At 49.0% G+C, this 16,213-nt stretch overlaps 2 protein-coding genes across 7 annotated transcripts in view; both read right to left on the reverse strand.

The window, feature by feature from the left end:
* rhbdl3 (rhomboid, veinlet-like 3 (Drosophila)) overlaps positions 1-4,202 on the reverse strand; it is a 33,992-nt gene extending 29,790 nt beyond the window's left edge. For 3 of the 6 annotated variants that reach the window (XM_015356457.2, XM_069194649.1, XM_069194653.1), the window contains exons 1-3: positions 3,741-4,202; positions 2,374-3,261; positions 1,632-1,655 (exon numbers count right to left, since the gene is read on the reverse strand). In XM_015356457.2, coding sequence (XP_015211943.1) covers positions 1,632-1,655; positions 2,374-2,490 — 141 coding nt within the window. In that variant the 5' untranslated portion in view covers positions 2,491-3,261; positions 3,741-4,202. Of the gene's footprint in view, positions 1-1,631; positions 1,656-2,373; positions 3,606-3,740 lie in introns of those variants that run through there. The other 3 variants (XM_069194651.1, XM_069194652.1, XM_069194650.1) reach the window with 3 other exon arrangements.
* Positions 4,203-5,198: 996 nt separating this feature from the next.
* On the reverse strand, positions 5,199-16,209 carry LOC107078466 (uncharacterized). Its single transcript, XM_069194655.1, has 10 exons — positions 15,995-16,209; positions 14,657-14,734; positions 13,480-13,512; positions 12,513-12,596; positions 12,052-12,149; positions 11,794-11,951; positions 11,087-11,185; positions 8,830-8,928; positions 8,529-8,606; positions 5,199-5,631 (listed from the first exon to the last, which is right to left on the reverse strand). Exons 1-10 carry the CDS (start codon positions 16,055-16,057, stop codon positions 5,531-5,533), a joined length of 891 nt encoding a protein of 296 aa, XP_069050756.1. The 5' UTR covers positions 16,058-16,209; the 3' UTR covers positions 5,199-5,530.
* Between the last annotated feature and the right edge of the window lie 4 nt (positions 16,210-16,213).

Raw genomic sequence — 16,213 nt, forward strand, 5'->3', positions numbered from 1 at the left:
ATCTGAATGTCTCTCTGAAGCCCACTGCTGCCACTCTGGCACGACTGCTGCTACAAATCACCGCGCTCCGGCTTTATCGTCTCACTTTCCGCTCTGACAAAGCGCCTACACTGCAACAGGGGATCTCCGGGGACAGGCCGGGCCGAGCGACACACACGAATGTTTTAATTAAGGGAGAGCCCACACGCCGTGGAGACTGCGCTCCAGCCACACAGGTCTGCACGGGCCTGCTGTCCTGGGGGAGCTCCAGGCTCGGACCCGGGCCCGGACAGGGCGGGGAGCCCGCCGAGAGAGCCCCGAGCGGCGCGGCGCGGCGCACACAAAGACGGGGGACTGGGAGGCCCGCTTCGCTCCCGCACAAAGAGCCTCTCGGCAGGGTCGTTAATCGCATGTGCCACGGCCACCGCGCCTGAAAGGGCCGGCTGACACGAGCCCCCCGGCCCCTTTGTCCGGCCCCCGGGAGAGGGGGAGGGGGGTGCAGAGCAGGTGCTCCCCAGAGCCGCCCGGCCGCAGAGCTGGGCGCCGTCAGCCGCCTCCTGCTTTGTGCCATTTGGCAGCGAGAGCTGACAACTGTAAATGGGATTAGATATCGTTCTAATTGCCTTTGTGCGGGGCCGTCCTGGGATCAGTCCAGGCAGGGAACTATTCTCCCCAGAAGCTGGGATGTCTTTTTGGTGGGGGGGGGGGGGAGGAGGCAATTCGAAATCCGCGACATTTCTTCAGCTTGATAAATCCCGACTCCGGCTGCTCCTGCTTCACAGCACACTCAGCCAGTCCTTCCCCGCCTCATTGCCTCATTTACTCTCTGAATATCGTCCCTGCACTTCCAGAACAGCAGGCGCCCACACAGAGACACAGGGGGAAAGGCTGTGGGGCTTCTTCCATGGGTCTATTTTACAGCACCTGTGTGACTGCACTGCAGCTGGATTTCATGAGGGCATGGAGGTCATGAGGACAGGTCAGGAAACGACAGGAGCCCGTGTGGCCCGGCTGGTCCGGGTAGCTGCTCGTAGCTAATTGACCCAACTGCTTCTTGGGTAACAGCTTCGACAACAGGGCCGGGCAGCTCGCTCCCCACTCCCACCACCCTCGGTGTAAAGAAGAGCCTCCTGTTCTCAGGAGTGCCCTGTTCTCAACTGCCCTTCCCCTTAACTGCCATTCAGGTTATCCTCACAGCCTTGATTACAGACCAAAGAACAAAACAAACACACACAGAGAAACCCGCATCACTACAGGAGTGGACTTGCGTACTGGCAGGCAGGTGATACAGGCGCCGGTATTTAGATCTCATGAGTATAACGTTTTAACACTGAAAAATCATTACCAAGTACCTATGAGGAAACTAAAAGAGAGGTGACCTAGTCTACATCAGGTAACAAGGAGAGAGGTATTTCACACACAAAACCTATTTCTCTTTGCTGTTTCAGACCACGGAGAAAGACGAGTTTAACCTTCCCCTGAACGCCTGTCCCGCTCCGCTCGCTGCCTGAATCCCTACAAGACCCGATGAACGAGTCTACGACCTCCTGATACGCGACAGACGCCCAGTTGTTGTAAACAAGCGAGAAAGCGTTTTATTACTATTTCTCCCCCCACCCAGCGAAACACAAGAAAGAGCTTGGGTTACATACCTTGTCGAAAAGCGCTTTCCAGTGCTGAGCCCAGGTACAGAGTGAGGCGCGGGGGGAGAGTGAGAAAGAGAAGGGTGAGAGAAGGGTGAGAGAAGGCCACGTGCGCGATCACACCTCACCTCGCCTCACCTGGCTCGCGGGGCACACCCCCCCCACTCCCCTGGAAGGCGGGCACGAGACAGTGTGGAGGTGGGGGGACCCACCCCCTCTTGTCATGTCCCTTATTGAAGCACGGTCACCCCCATTCTACCCACAAGCCTGGCCCGGACAGCACGTAGCACTCTGAAACTATCTCACGATACTCACAATATCCTGCTTTCTATAAAAAAAAAAGTAGTCAGCCTGGCCACTTTCTGAATAACACTCTCCATGCACTGGGCGTATTCTTCATCACCGACACTATCTCACTTTCCAAACTCCGCCCGAAGAGGGGTCCGGATCTGCCCACTTCAGCGAGCTCCACGCACACGGCTACTCCGGGCGCTGTACCTGCCAGGTTCGCTAAGCGAGAAGGCTCAGGTGTGCTTTCCACAGCTACGGCAACAGTGATTTAGGAATAAAACAACGATCAAATCCGGAGGGCACCCGGCGTGGAAATGGACATCCACTGTGAAACAGTTGCGTGAGGAACGTCTGGGACTAAAGTTTTGGGATTATCAAGGGAGGGGGTTAAATCGCTGCATTAGAATGTAATTTTTTATGTAAACAAACGCGCTGATTAAATAGTCTTTATGTCACTTACCTCCTCCGGGGCAGTGGGGAGGACGTCACAGCTCTCCAGCACCTCAATTTCGTCTCCTTCCGCGTTGGCGGCCACAGCGGGGGACGAGGACCCCCCGCGACCCGGACACCCCGACATCTCCCTGCCTCCGGGGCGCTCCGCGCTAAACCCTTCTCGGCGACCCGGCAGAAACAGGGATCATTCCCATTCCAGTTCTCCCAGCCTCACGCCGCCAGCTTCAGCGCTGCAGAGCCTAAAGGCTATATATCGTGCTAAACCCCCCCAAAAAAAGAAGCGACTTCCACCGAGTGAAAAAAATAAATTCTCCTCCACAAAATTCACAGTCGGGACATCTCCGGGTCCGCGGTATTCAATTTCCCTTTCATCGTGCGTGGCTTAAAAAATATCCAAATACAAAATAAATTGTAAAAAGTCGACGACAAGGTAACACTTCACAAACCGAAGAAAAATCCAAGTGAATAACGCTCACTCACTTCGGCAGGAAAAGATAAAAGTACGTATTCTGGTAAAATTTAGGGGTTTTTTTTCCCCCACGACGCAGTCCTCCGGGTAAAACTGACCGAGGGCGGCGATTCCTCGTTTCGTCAGGACACAGCTGCGGAGTCACCTGCCGAGCGGGTCATCCGGGCCAGAAGCGGACTCGGTTCGGGCGACCGCACGCAATAAGCAGCCGGGGTTCGCCGGACCGAATCGCCGAATCAGCGTTCTAGAACTGCGTTGTCCATCGGGTCATCGTCCGCGGGGATCTGCCGGGGAATCGGTTCCGAAGGCAGAGCGAAAGGACACGAATCCCGGTTCCGAGCCCTGTCCGGTCTGTCCCCAGGTGGTGGAAATCTCTGGACTCTCACCTCCGCGTCGCATCTTCCCTGTCCGCTCCGACGCCTTCTCCTGCAGCGAGAGAGCGGAATAGTTTGCAGTCGGCTTCCCGAAGAGTCCGGCTCGAACAGCGGTCGTTCGCGTCCCAGAACTCCAGCTTCGCCCAGCAGGCGAAGTGCAGAGCAACAGAAATTAAGAGAGAGTATTGGAGAGGAAAATAGGTACAGAACAGGATTAGAAAACCTCTGGGTCAGACTTGCGTGTCCACTAGAGATTTCACAACACGAAATGGTCTGTATTTAAAGTATCCAGCTGACGACGAAGACCTTCAGTTGAAAAGCGAGTTTTTAGCTTAAAAATAGTCAATTACACCACAACGACAACGTTAACCCGATAGTTACGGCCGTCATTGTTGCCGACCAAAAAAAATAAAATAAACCTAAGACACCCTTGCTAATTCATCTTGGGGGGGGAAGACGGACCGAGTCAAACAACAAAATACTACTCTTCGCAGAGAGGAAACTTGCATTTTAAGAGCTACGTCACCTCACCTTGCTGGGATGTCGTTCGTCGTGACGCTGCGCCACAGCCGGTTGTCTCCGCCGTGTCTGCGGGCAGCGCCTGGTGTCCTGAGCAGACCGGCTCCACGCGAACTGACCGCATCCAGCCGCACCGCCGCTCGCTTGTGGATCGACGACGATCGCCGCCCGCAAAGTCTTATTTTTGGAGGTACAAAACACCTCCCCCTAGGTCTGTCGTCAGAAGACACCCTTCTTCCTTTACCCCGGTTCCTCCCCTAGTACTCCACCATTAGAGGTGGTGTCCGCACTGGGAGCCACTGGTGTCCAGACCAGCGAATGGAAGACCCTTTACTTTCTGCGCTTCCCTGCTCGTAACTCGCATGAGACAGCGTGGCTGCACGGGCACAGCAACGAGACAGACCCTCATTACACCCCTGTACTGCAACTCCGGACTCTCCCTCTCCCTCTGTGTTCTCTGCCTCTGTAGGAATGTCCTGCAATCGAACCGAATACAGACGCGAAGACAGTTGCAGAGCGGAGCAGGAGACCGCGATGACAGCTGGCTGAAATTATTGGCTGCAGTCTTTCCCTTTCCTCTCGCCTGTGAAGAACAGCAGCTCTCGGTAGACGCGATGAGGAGAGCTGTGGCATCAGCGAAAGGAGCTGTGTGTGCTCACTCTCGGAGACAGTCCTGCCGGTCAGGTCCGGGCAGCAGTCTGGTACCTGCTGAGCGCAGAGAGAGGGAGCTGTGCTCGGGCTCTGAGCTGGACCAGGGGAAAGGCAGGCGATGTAATGATGGACAATTGTTTTTCTTTAAAGGTACAGTGGTGTAGGTCTCTTTAAATCATCATCAGCGAAAGACCTCAGGAAAAGGGTCAGATTAGTTCAATTAAGACTTAAATGAAATTAAGGTTAAGAAAACATATAAAATCTGCTAGACAGTTGCCCTCAAGGACTGGCCCTGTGGCCCTGTGGCCCTGTGCTGTAGTTCATAAGTGTCCATCATCTAAAAATTATTTCTTCCCTGACATGCAACACAGCACCAGCCTGCACATCTGAACCTCAGTGAATTACACTTTCCTCTCTGGGAGTGGAGCTGAGTGTCACAGCTGTCTCCAGATGTGGAGCCGACAGTCACACCTGTCTCCAGACTCCTTTTAATTTGTTCTTAATACACACAGTTTTTCAATGATGTTTTGGTTGTTATCCATTAACAGGAAATCAGCGCTGATGATGATGACTATCTTGGAGAAGGGTTCTTGTGTTTTAGCATCTATGCTGTAGACATGTGGATACTGATACTGACAGGCCTGCTCAGATTCTCCTCTAGTGTGCAGTGGGGAGAGGGCTGTATTGCTGTTGGGACTCATCAGTGTACTAAGCTGCCTCGATGAGCTTTTATTGAAGGTCCGACAGTTTCAGCAACTTTAAGAACTGAGTAAAACACACAAACACAATCTATTAGAAAAATCGGCTACAATGAGAAAATCCCAAATGAAACATACTTTATACAGAACGATACACTTATTTTCTATAATATTTTCATATTACCATTTCTTTTCATAATCCTTCAAGGACTCAGTAATGATAGACTGAATGCTTAAGTACATCTAAGGTGACCCTTGATGTTATATTTAATGTTTATATCTGGATTAAAATATCCTCAACAGTCCTGTAAAGAAATTTGCTTTGCGGCTTCAACAATGTGCGCAGAAGCCTGTAATGCAAGGCTTCAGCTCAGCAATGAGAGTCCAATTTCCTGATGGGCCACAGAAAGTGGAAGCAGGAGAAATAAGAACCAGCCCCATAGTGCAGCAGTCCTAACTGGTGGAGCTGCTGTTTATCCAGCTGACGTGATCGCTGCCCAGGCTGAGCTTAATGTCGTCCAGAAGCGTCAAGGTCTCAACCCCGGAGAGGACCTCTAAAATGAAACAGAATTTAATAATCATCAAGACAGCTAATAAAACTTAGAAACAAATAAAATATCAACTTTGGAGAGCTCTGCTGTAAAAGAGCTCTATTGTATCTGGTTGTTAGTGTAAAGTCACTGGTTATCTCACATAATTTGGGAAGGGATTAGAGATCTTGTGTTTTTGTCTTCACTATTACAAAACAGTAAGATGTTAATTACCTCTATTTCCATGGTAACATGACCTTTCAAAGTATTTTTAACTTTGGTCTTAACAGACACCTACACAGCCCTTCCTTATCTATTGATAAGCAAGTTGGAGCAAATGTCTGTTAACCATAACATTATAAGATGGTACCATTCATTTATAACCGCACACAGTATGTCAGGGTCAACAAAACTCTTTCCCAGTCACGATCTATGAGCACAGGTGCCCCTCAGGGCTGTGTGAGCTCTCCAGTTCTGTTCACACTTTATACAAACGATTGTACAAGCAGTAGTCAAAGCATCTTCATTTTCAAATTCTCAGACAATACAGCTGTTCTTGGCTTAATGTGTAGAGGAAGCAGCTCATCTGTGTACATGTCAGAAATCCAAAGGTTTGTGCAATGGTGCGACAACAATAGCCTCATCTGAATGTTAATAAAACAAAATAAATCGTTTTTGTTCCCAGAGCAGTTGGGTATCACTCACATGTAGTAATTCACAATGAACGTGTCACTCAGGTTGATTCCGAGTACATAGTACCTAGGAGTACACACAGACAGTAACCTGGTCTGGACTACTCATGCGGAGAGTGTTTGCTCCAAAGTTCAGCAGCACTTATATTTCTTGCAAAGACTAAGAGTGTTTGGGGTTCAACAGGAAATAATGCTCATCTTTTACCAGAGAGAGCATCATCAGATATGGTATAACACTGTGGTTTGGTAATTTATCAGTTCAATTATGATCGCAAATTACCCCTCTCATCCAAACAGCTTTGAAGGTCATGGTCATGGTCATGGTGAAACAGCACCCTTCCCTGCAGACAATCTTTGAAAAAGCCATCATAAAACAAGCAGAAAAATCATATCAGATCCTTCCCACATCCTCAGTTCTGAATACCAACTTCTTTCTTCTGGCAAATATTTTAGGGTTCCCAAAAGTCAAACAGATACAAACATTCCTTTGTTCCACTATCCATTAAAGCTGTCATTGCAAATGGCAAAGATAAACTAAATTTTTGACCTTTACAATCCACTTGTGTGCAATATGTTTTGTAATGTGTTATAAATGTTATATGTTGTTATGTGTTATACATGTGCAATAGAGTGATGTGCGATGTTTTTCTTTTCTGCATTATATTTAAATGTACAGTGCTGTGCTGTGTGTCTACAAACAATTTCCCTCAGGAGACAATAAATCTTATCTTATTTTCCTGCATGAAACTGCAGCCTGTGCTGTCTGGTTCTGACTCCCTATGAGAAAGTGCATTTCCCACTTGGTGCCACTAGGTGGCACCCACCCACTCAGTTTCTTCCAGTTCAGGGTCAGCTGTCCCACAGTATCAAGCAGCAGGCGCAGGGTGGGATACACCCTGGATGGAACGCCAGTCCATCGCAGAGCACACACACTGCCACACACACTCACACCAGGGCCGATCTTCCCAGGCGCCAATTCACCCACCAATGTGGTTTTGGACTGTGGGAGGAAACCCTCACCAACACACAGAGAGAGCATACAAACTCCTCCAAACTCCTCCACGCAGATAGAACCCGATAGTTCGATACAGATAGTTTGAATCCCGCAGCTGGCAGAGGAATCCTACTCTGTTGGGCCCCTGAGCACGGCCCTTCACCCCAACTGCTCCAGGGGTGCTGTGTAAATAGCTGACCCCCTCGCTCTAACCCCCAGCTTCTCTCCCTGTCTGTGTGTCTCATGGAGAGCAAGCTGGGGTCTGCGAAAAGACGAATTCCTAATACAAGAAATTGTATAGGGCCAATAAAGTGATCTTATCTTATCTCTTATCTTATATGACACTGATCATTTTACATTTCGTGTGCAAGTGAGAAATAAAAATAATTGCTTGCTTTTACAAAGAGCCTTATTCCAAAAGGATCCCAAAATGCTTTGTGTATCGAAGGGAAAGCAGCGATAGAGAGGTGAGAACTGCCTCTCCAGCTGAATGATGGAGAACCTCTAGGGAGGCCAGATGCACAGCACAGAGGGGAAGTCAGTCGGGACGCTGGGAATACCACCTCCACGGTCTCGAGCAGTGCTGTGGGATCTTCAGTGACCTGGGACTTTGGTTAAACATCTCATCTGCAGGACGACGCCTCATAGTCTTGCACAGTCACATTCTGGGCACCATGCTGTGAGGAGAGCGCCATCTGCTGGTTTACCAGCGCCACTGACAACAGCCACCTGGCGGCACTTGGAGCTCTCCCGGTTTCCAGCACTGCCTGGAGGCCCGACAACACCTGACTGACAGGTGGTGACACTGCCATCGTCTCCCTTTGCAAAACCAGTCTTCCGTTACGGTTCAGGACGGACATGGGGGCATTAACACTTAGCGGCATTACGGCGACACACGTTCTGATGCGTCATCAATCCTTTACCTTCCTTTTGGAAAGCAGGTTTCGCTCTTGGAAAAGTCTAATCAAAAGATTCCAAAAGACCTCAAATCTGATGAATATCAGACTAAATACTTTTATAGGCTTATTACATCAACTGCTTTGAAGACACTTCCTGTTCCCACTCAGAAACTTACACCGTAATGAGAAGAGAGAAAAAGGAAGACATGAATGCATGAGGAAATAAAAGAATACAAAATAACCACTCTTCTCAAAACCGAGCGGAATTACTCTTTTCTCAAAGATTTATTTATAGAAACACGAAATCAAAGGAACGAATTAAAGAGACTCACTTACCCAGTCGGCTTTCAGAAGCTTTTCTTAGCAAAGACTTTGGAACATCATAGATGCTTTCTGTGATAATGGCATTGCTGCCTAAACCAAAAGAGACAGCAGGTCAGTGCGCGTCTCAGCCACGGTGCCTGGGCTCTCGGAGCCGAGGAACAGGAGAGGAACAGATGTCAGTGGACAGTCGCTGTGACAGCTCCATCCCCACAGAATGTTTTATTAGAGTTTGCAACATCAGCTCAGTTTCCTCCTTTCCAACGCACAGCTAGTGAGCAGCACATGGACCCCAGCCAGGCACATCATGTCCTACCCTGGGCGCTTTCTCCTCTGGCTTCTCGGTTCGACGTTGGCACATCATACAGGCCCTCCTCCTCTTCCTCCTCTTGCGCAGCGATGCTCTGGTGCTGAGCTGCAGGGGAGGGGTGTTTAGTGCATCAGGGTCACAGAACTACAGTCCCTCACAGAGCAAAACGAGGGGATTGTTAGCGAGCATCACCCCCCGGCTTGGAGAGGGAGTTGCTTAACAATTTAAACAGAAAATGGGGGTACGCAGGCATGTGGATATGTAGAGTGAAAGATTGCTGCTTCTTTTGTGTCTGCTTCACATCAGCATCAGGCTGCGTGAATTAGCCCTCTTGTGAACACTGTGGCCTCTGAGCTTTGTGTCCACGTCCCAGGCCTGGGGCAGAGCTGCTGACTTCATTACCAGCTGAGCTTTGTTAATTAGGCTTCTTGAATGCTTGTGAACTGCTTTTACAACTGTCCGTTAACCATAACATTATAAGAAGGTATCACTCATTTTTAACACACCGCACACAGTATGTCAGGGTCAACAAAACTCTTTCCGAGTCACGATCTATGAGCACAGGTGCCCCTCAGGGCTGTGTGAGCTCTCCAGTGCTGTTCACACTTTATACAAACGATTGTACGAGCTGTAGTCACAGCAACTTCATTTTCAAATTCTCAGATGATACAGCTGTTCTTGGCTTAATGTGTAGAGGAAGCAGCTCATCTGTTTACATGTCAGCGTAAACAGTCAACGAACTTATCACTCAGGTTGATTCATATAAGTACTCAGGACCTGTGCTGGTCTACTCATGTGGAGAGTGTTTGCTCCAAAGTTCAGCAGCGCTTATATTTCCTGCAGAGACTAAGAGTGTTTGGGGTTCGACAGGAAGTAATGCTCCTCTTTTACCGTGCTGTAAACGAGAGCATGATCAGATCATTTTAAATCACAAATTACCCGCCTCATCCAGACAGCTTTGAAGGTCATGGGAGTGTAACAGCACGCCTCCCTGCAGACAATCTTTGAAAAATCCATAATCAAACAGGCAGGAAAAATGATATCAGATCCTTCCCACATCCTCAACCCTGAATATCAACTTCTTCCTTCTGGGAAACGTTTTAGGGTTCCCAAATGTAAGTCAAACAGATACAAACATTCCTGTGTTCCACTATCCATTAAAGCTGTCAACACAAATATCAAGGATGAACACGATTTTGACTCTTACAACCCTCTTGAGTGCAATATGTTTTGTGATGTGTTATAAATGGTACATGTTGTTATGTGTTATACTGTACATGTGCAACAGAGTGATGTGCAATGTTTTTCTTCTCTGCTTTTTTTTGCATTCTATTTAAATGTACAGGAGTGCTGGGTGTCCATAAAAAAGTTCCCTCAGGGGACAATAAAATCTTATCTCACCTATCTTATCTATCTTAACTACCCTTGAACAGTGGGACTAGGAAAAAAAAGAGCACTAACTCTGTGTCAGGTGCTGGATTTCAAAACAGGTTGATTGTTTCTTTGTGCTGGAAGATGGTAACCCAGCACTGAGGATGCTCATTCAGGGAATGTGGAGGTGTGTGCAGTGACAAGTCTTACAAAGCGCTGCTTGTGGTTGAGTGTGATGACACTGGGGCCATATTCAGCCAACACCCTCGCCAAACACTTGCACGTGACTCCACTTCTAAAACCTTTTTCTATCAAATGACCCTCACAGTAGTCCCATACTACCAATGTGCTCATACTATTACAATGCATTAGTATAGTATTCACCATACAATACTCTCTAAGAGATAACTGTAGCTACCCAAGATCAGCTCATTCCACCCAGGCCAACTGGCCTCAGTGACGTCCCCTTTACCCGGGACAACAGACAACACAGCCCCTGCATGGCGACGTTCAGCAATGCTGCCGTCTGTGAATTCAGCTCCAGGAGCACTTGTACTGATTGTGAGTGGCTGCCGACATGAAGAGTGGATTTGATTGGAACTGCATTGTCATATTTTATTAACGTTTCGATTAGCTCTTATTAAGTCAGCAGGAGCCTTGTAGGGAATGAAGTTTTGAAACACCAGCAGCTGCTCCAGGAACCCCATTCCATTGCAATGCCTTAAACCTCATAATCCTTAATGATTTAAGTGATCAGCGGCAAGAGGGTCAATTTAGCAATTAGGGATCAACCGAGCAATTCAAGGCCTCAAACAGAATGGAACGAAGAAGGTTCACTGTTCTTGCTCCAGCAGTACCCAGAAAACAACTTGAGAGAAAAGAGCATTCTCACCTTCACTGTACCCCAGGACGCTGGAGGTGGCCTCTCGCTCCCCCTGCTGGTAATTCTCCTCCACCGCAGGACTCGTTCTCTGGATACTCCAGGCCCTTCCTGAAGCCATAAGACAACCCTGACTTGACTGCTCTGCTCAGATAGCTCACAGGCAATAGTCTTATTTTTCACATTGGGATTTTTCCCCGCTTGATGAGCATTGCCCCTGTGTGGTCAGATCCTCTTATTGCTCAACAATTAATCGAGGGGCGCAAGCCCTGGCTTGTCGGCATCAACATCATGTGGACAAGTAAATTGGGGCCAGCTGAAGTATTCCTGCCCTGACCACAGGCCTAAAGCTAGATCCTGGGCCCAAACTTAATCTAGAAACCAACGATGCACTGTGTTCTGCTAATTAAAGCTGTTAATGATAGACATTTTGATTTCTCTTTCCTGTGGATTTTGAAATAAGGATTTTGAAGATATAAAGGAGGGTTAGTCAACGATGTAACCAAGGAAAAGTGACTGAATGAATGCCATTTGAATGAGTACAGTGATACTTATAGATATATTGTATATAACAAGGTGAGGCAACACTATTTCATGGCAAGTCTGTGATCTAACTATCTGCTGCAGAGACAGCTGAAGAATTCCATGTGAAAGACATCATCAAGGGCCAGTCCAGCCCTCGAACCCCAGACAGGCCGGAGACGGTTCGGACCGGGCACCTGCATCGAGGGGGGGCCCGGTGGGCGGCTGCGCCAGCCCCCTCGGGTCCGTGAAGCTGGAGAAGGAGCTGGGCCGTCCGCCGGACGCCCCGCTGTCCGACTCGGAGCTGCTGTGATGGCGGGGGCCCGCGCGCTCCTTCAGGTCGGCCACGTCGTGCCTGCAGCAGAGACACCCGTCAGCCACGGCCCCCGGGGACGGCGCGGCCCCCTCGCTCCTGTCCCCGCGGCAGCCGGGAGGCGGTGTGGGTGTGGAGTTACCAGACGCAGGCGGAGTCCGGGTGGCCCGGCCCTGGGAGCTGCATGGCTTTCCACAGCAGGCCCGTCCACGCCGCTCGCAGCTCCTCCGTCTCCGCGGCCTGGAGCCGTCCCGGGGCGGGCAGGGAGAGCACAAGACAGAGGCGGCATGAAATGAGGCCAGTCAGCCCATCTCCCTTCACGACCTCTTGGTCTCATTTTGCTATTCTCTGATGGGGACACGGGGACCCTCATCTTGTAGTCCTGCAGCTCGTTTCAGACCCACAGGGCTTCCTGCTTCTACTCCTGGACACAAAACCTGTCTGCTTCACGCTCCGGGACTAATGAAGCCAAAGTCAAAAGGCTGTGTTCGAAATTGAGTTGATGTGTTTTGCATTGGCGTGTGAGCTTGTCTTATTGCTTTCCTGTTGAATGAAGACCTAAAAGCATGCACATGTTGCAGAGGAGCGGCCCTCACAACTTACCAGCACTTTCTTCTTCCCATTTTTCATGGTGATTTCAAAAACAAACTGCTTGTTGTCAGACTTCACTTCGCGGACTGACTGAACCTGTTCAACAGCAGAGAGCAGCAGGTTTTAAAGCACTCTCTCCCAGCAGAAACAGTGTGTCATAGAAACAAACATTATGATGCAATGAGGAGATAAAAGATATGATACGACGTCATAACATTTTCTGGAATAAAATCTTCTTATGCCTTAATCAGAGAAGAGCTTCCCCTTAAACCATTACAATCAGATTCTGGTCTTGGGGGAGTCAGTGTGTCTGCAGGGGGTCCAGTCCTGGTCCCGCAGGGTCAGTGTTACTGCAGGGGGTCCAGTCCTGGTCCCGCAGGGTCAGTGTGTCTGCAGGGGGTCCAGTCCTGGTCCTGCAGGGTCAGTGTGTCTGCAGGGGGACCAGTCCTGGTCCAGTGGGTCTGCAGAGTTTTATTCCAACTCACTTCTTAATGACCTTAATCAGCTCAATGTGGGCCTAATGGGACCAAAGTAACAGCATCTCCCAGCTCTTCAGGTGCTGCTGCTTTAAAGAGACTTTGAAACTTTTCAGACTCCCAGGACCGGAGAGCCATGTCTTGAAATGAAAAGGGGAAACACCACGTTTCCATGTTTCCAACGTTTTCTGGTTAGAATTTAGTGTAATCCCAATTCCCAACAGACTGCAGAATGATTTCTGCAATTTGTCCTGTTTACAGTATCTTGCCCTGGAAAGATCTTCTCACTTACACCCTGATGTTAATTTGAATATGCATTTTTCTTTTGCAAAGCAAGGAAATAAAAAAAACAGTTGGGCATCCTGTAACATGCGTGTTCATCACATTTTTACACAAACCTTATTCTGCTTTGCTCTCCTCATGGCATTGATCTATTTGCAATTGAATGACAAAAAGTAAAGAGTGCTTCTTCATAAGCCAGTGCAGTGGATGCTCATACTCACTGTGTATATGTAGTAATGGCCTCTCAGGTGGGACTGCGAAAACATAATGATGTGAAGAATTGTTACTCTTGCAGACACACCCACTAGGGTACTGCAGGACATCAGGAAACACACAACACCTACTCTTCTCCTCTTATTCTTAGGGAACATCCAATTATTGCAAAAGGTTTGTTTTTACATTTTTAAAAAGAAAGTTTTACAGGTAGAAGCTCTCATTGCAGACCCCCAAAAGACCCTGCACAGCTCTCCGCTGTGTAACAGATTTTGCACGATGCTGATAGAGGTGCTTACAGAGGGTTTATCCTGCAGTAAACTGCGGACTCCCACCTCTGGGCAGCCTTGTCCTCTCCTGGTATAATGGTGCCAGTCCCTGGAGAGTCCCAGCCATAATAACAGTCAGAGACACAAGGCCTTCTCTGGTGTGGGTGTCCCACCCAGGCCCTCACCCTCTCCAGAGCTCCACAGCAGAGCCTGGGCAGAGCAGGGCAGAGCAGGGCAGGGCAGAGCAGGGCAGAGCAGGGCAGGGCAGGGCAGGGCAGGGCAGGGCAGGACTGGGCAGGGCAGGGCAGGGCAGCTGCGAGCTCACAGAGCTGTGGCTCCCAAGCAGCTCACTCATCTGATCTGCCTTCTGGATGACCAGATTCTCCAAACTGCGCCCCAGTACAGTGACAGGGAACACCGTGCTTCAGGAGCTGCCAGCCCGTGGGTGAGAGGTGAAACCAGGGTCCTGACTGGGGCACTGTATGGAAGAGCGGGGCAGTTCGCCTGCTCTCCTGGACAAACAACACTCTGGGCTGGGCTCTCGAGTCTGGCCTCATGTTCCCCTGTAACTCGCCTGGTAAAGCAGTTTCTCTCCCCACCATCCTGGGCTCCTGTATTGCCTTATAAATACTATGAAATAAGGATCCAGTGAACTAATTCCACAAAAACAAAGCAGCTCTCCTATCCTGGCATGAAAAAACACACTTACAACTCATGTACCCACAATGATCTGAGCCATGTAAACCGCTCAACTGCGGCTTTGGGAAACATTAGATATGATCAGTCCAGCCTGTAGGAGCAACCACTGTGGAGTGGAGGTGTTCAACCTCGACAAACTGTTAAGCCTGGGGTCTGCACCCATCCCAGATCCAGAGCCACAGCCTGTCGGGGGCTGGAGGAAAATGAACATACTTACAGCACTTCCGTGTTTCTTGGTGTAGAAGAACAGCGTTGTGTTCTGAAGCCTGAACCAATAGGTCACCCACTTCAGCTTCTGGAACAGAGCCAGGCAGTTCAGTCAGCAGGAGCACACGTGTTGGGGCGCAGCTCAGGGGCCCCCCGGGGACACGGGGGGCACAGAGCACTCAGTGACATGGCAGAGAGGCCCCGGGGGCAGGCAGTGCCACCCAGAGGACATGTGTGTGTATATGCGGCTCTGCAGCTAAGGATCTGTGCCTGTGACTGGAAGGTTGCCGGTTCGAATCCCACGGCTGGCAGAGGAATCCTACTCTGTTGGAGCACGGCCCTTCACCCCAACTGCTCCAGGGGCGCTGTATAAATGGCTGACCCTGTGCTCTGACCCCCAGCTTCTCTCCCTGTCTGTGTGTCTCATGGAGAGCTAGCTGGGGTATGTGAAAAGACATTCCTAATGCAAGAAATTGTGCAGTATATGGCCAATAAAGTGATCTTCTTATATGACACTGATAATTTTAGATTTTGTGTGCAAGTGAGAAATAACAATAATTGCTTGCTTTTACAAAAAGCCTTATTCCAAAAGGATCCCAAAATGCTTTGTGTATCGACACATTCCTAATGCAAGAAATTGTATATGGCCAATAAAGTGATCTTATCTTTTACACACCTCTATCGCGTCAGGATTTATGCAGACAAAAAGGACTTCTTATGTAGATTTTTGCATCTATTATCTTTATGGGTCGTAGTTATGAAGCGTTGAATTCAACAAAACCAAGAGATCCCAAAACGTATAATTATAATATTAATATTAATAACATCAACAACAGTGATTTATAAACGTGCATTATATGGCGTTGTTCAGAAGGTGGAAGATTCTACAATGGTTTCGAGGTCATTAGCAGGCGGACGGTTTTTCCTCTCGATTCAACAGCGATCAGCAGCTGTTTTGCATTAATTACTTTTGTCATCTGGAGTTTCACCGAGTCTGGTCCCATTTCTTTCTAACGAGACAAACGGCGACCAGAAATAAAACTGAAATCTATTACACTGTGCCGCCTGGCTTTTGTGGGACATAATCTGATTACCCGAAGAGCAGCTGAAAGATTTAAGAGATCCGAGACAAATACACCCACACCATCACCTAAGAAAGGAAGCTTTAAAATGGTTTGGCGTTTTGAGTTTTGACAGTTCTAAATTTAATAATCCACCGTTGAACCGGAATCCATTTCCCCCCCGGCTGCGCGTTTCGTTCGTCATCTGCACTGTGAACTTCGCCCAGTACAAACGCTGCAGGTTAAACAACAACAAAAAAAAACTTTCGTTTTTCTTACGAGCTTACCATTTTATCTTTCCTTTTCTTCAGGAAACTCTCAAACACCAGGCCCTGCTCGTCTGCTGACATCGCAGCGTCCAGGTTCGGGTCCGGAGACGGGAGTCCGGCGCGGAGATCTGAGGCCCCGTCGCCCTACCTGTGTGGAGGCTGGTATTTCCCTCTTCCCCAACTTCTGCATTTCGGCACAGTCTCTCCTTTGTGCAAGAGCGCTCGCCAAACCCTAAA

Source organism: Lepisosteus oculatus, chromosome 9 (assembly GCF_040954835.1).
Source record: "Lepisosteus oculatus isolate fLepOcu1 chromosome 9, fLepOcu1.hap2, whole genome shotgun sequence".
Classification (NCBI taxonomy): Eukaryota; Metazoa; Chordata; class Actinopteri; order Semionotiformes; family Lepisosteidae; genus Lepisosteus; species Lepisosteus oculatus.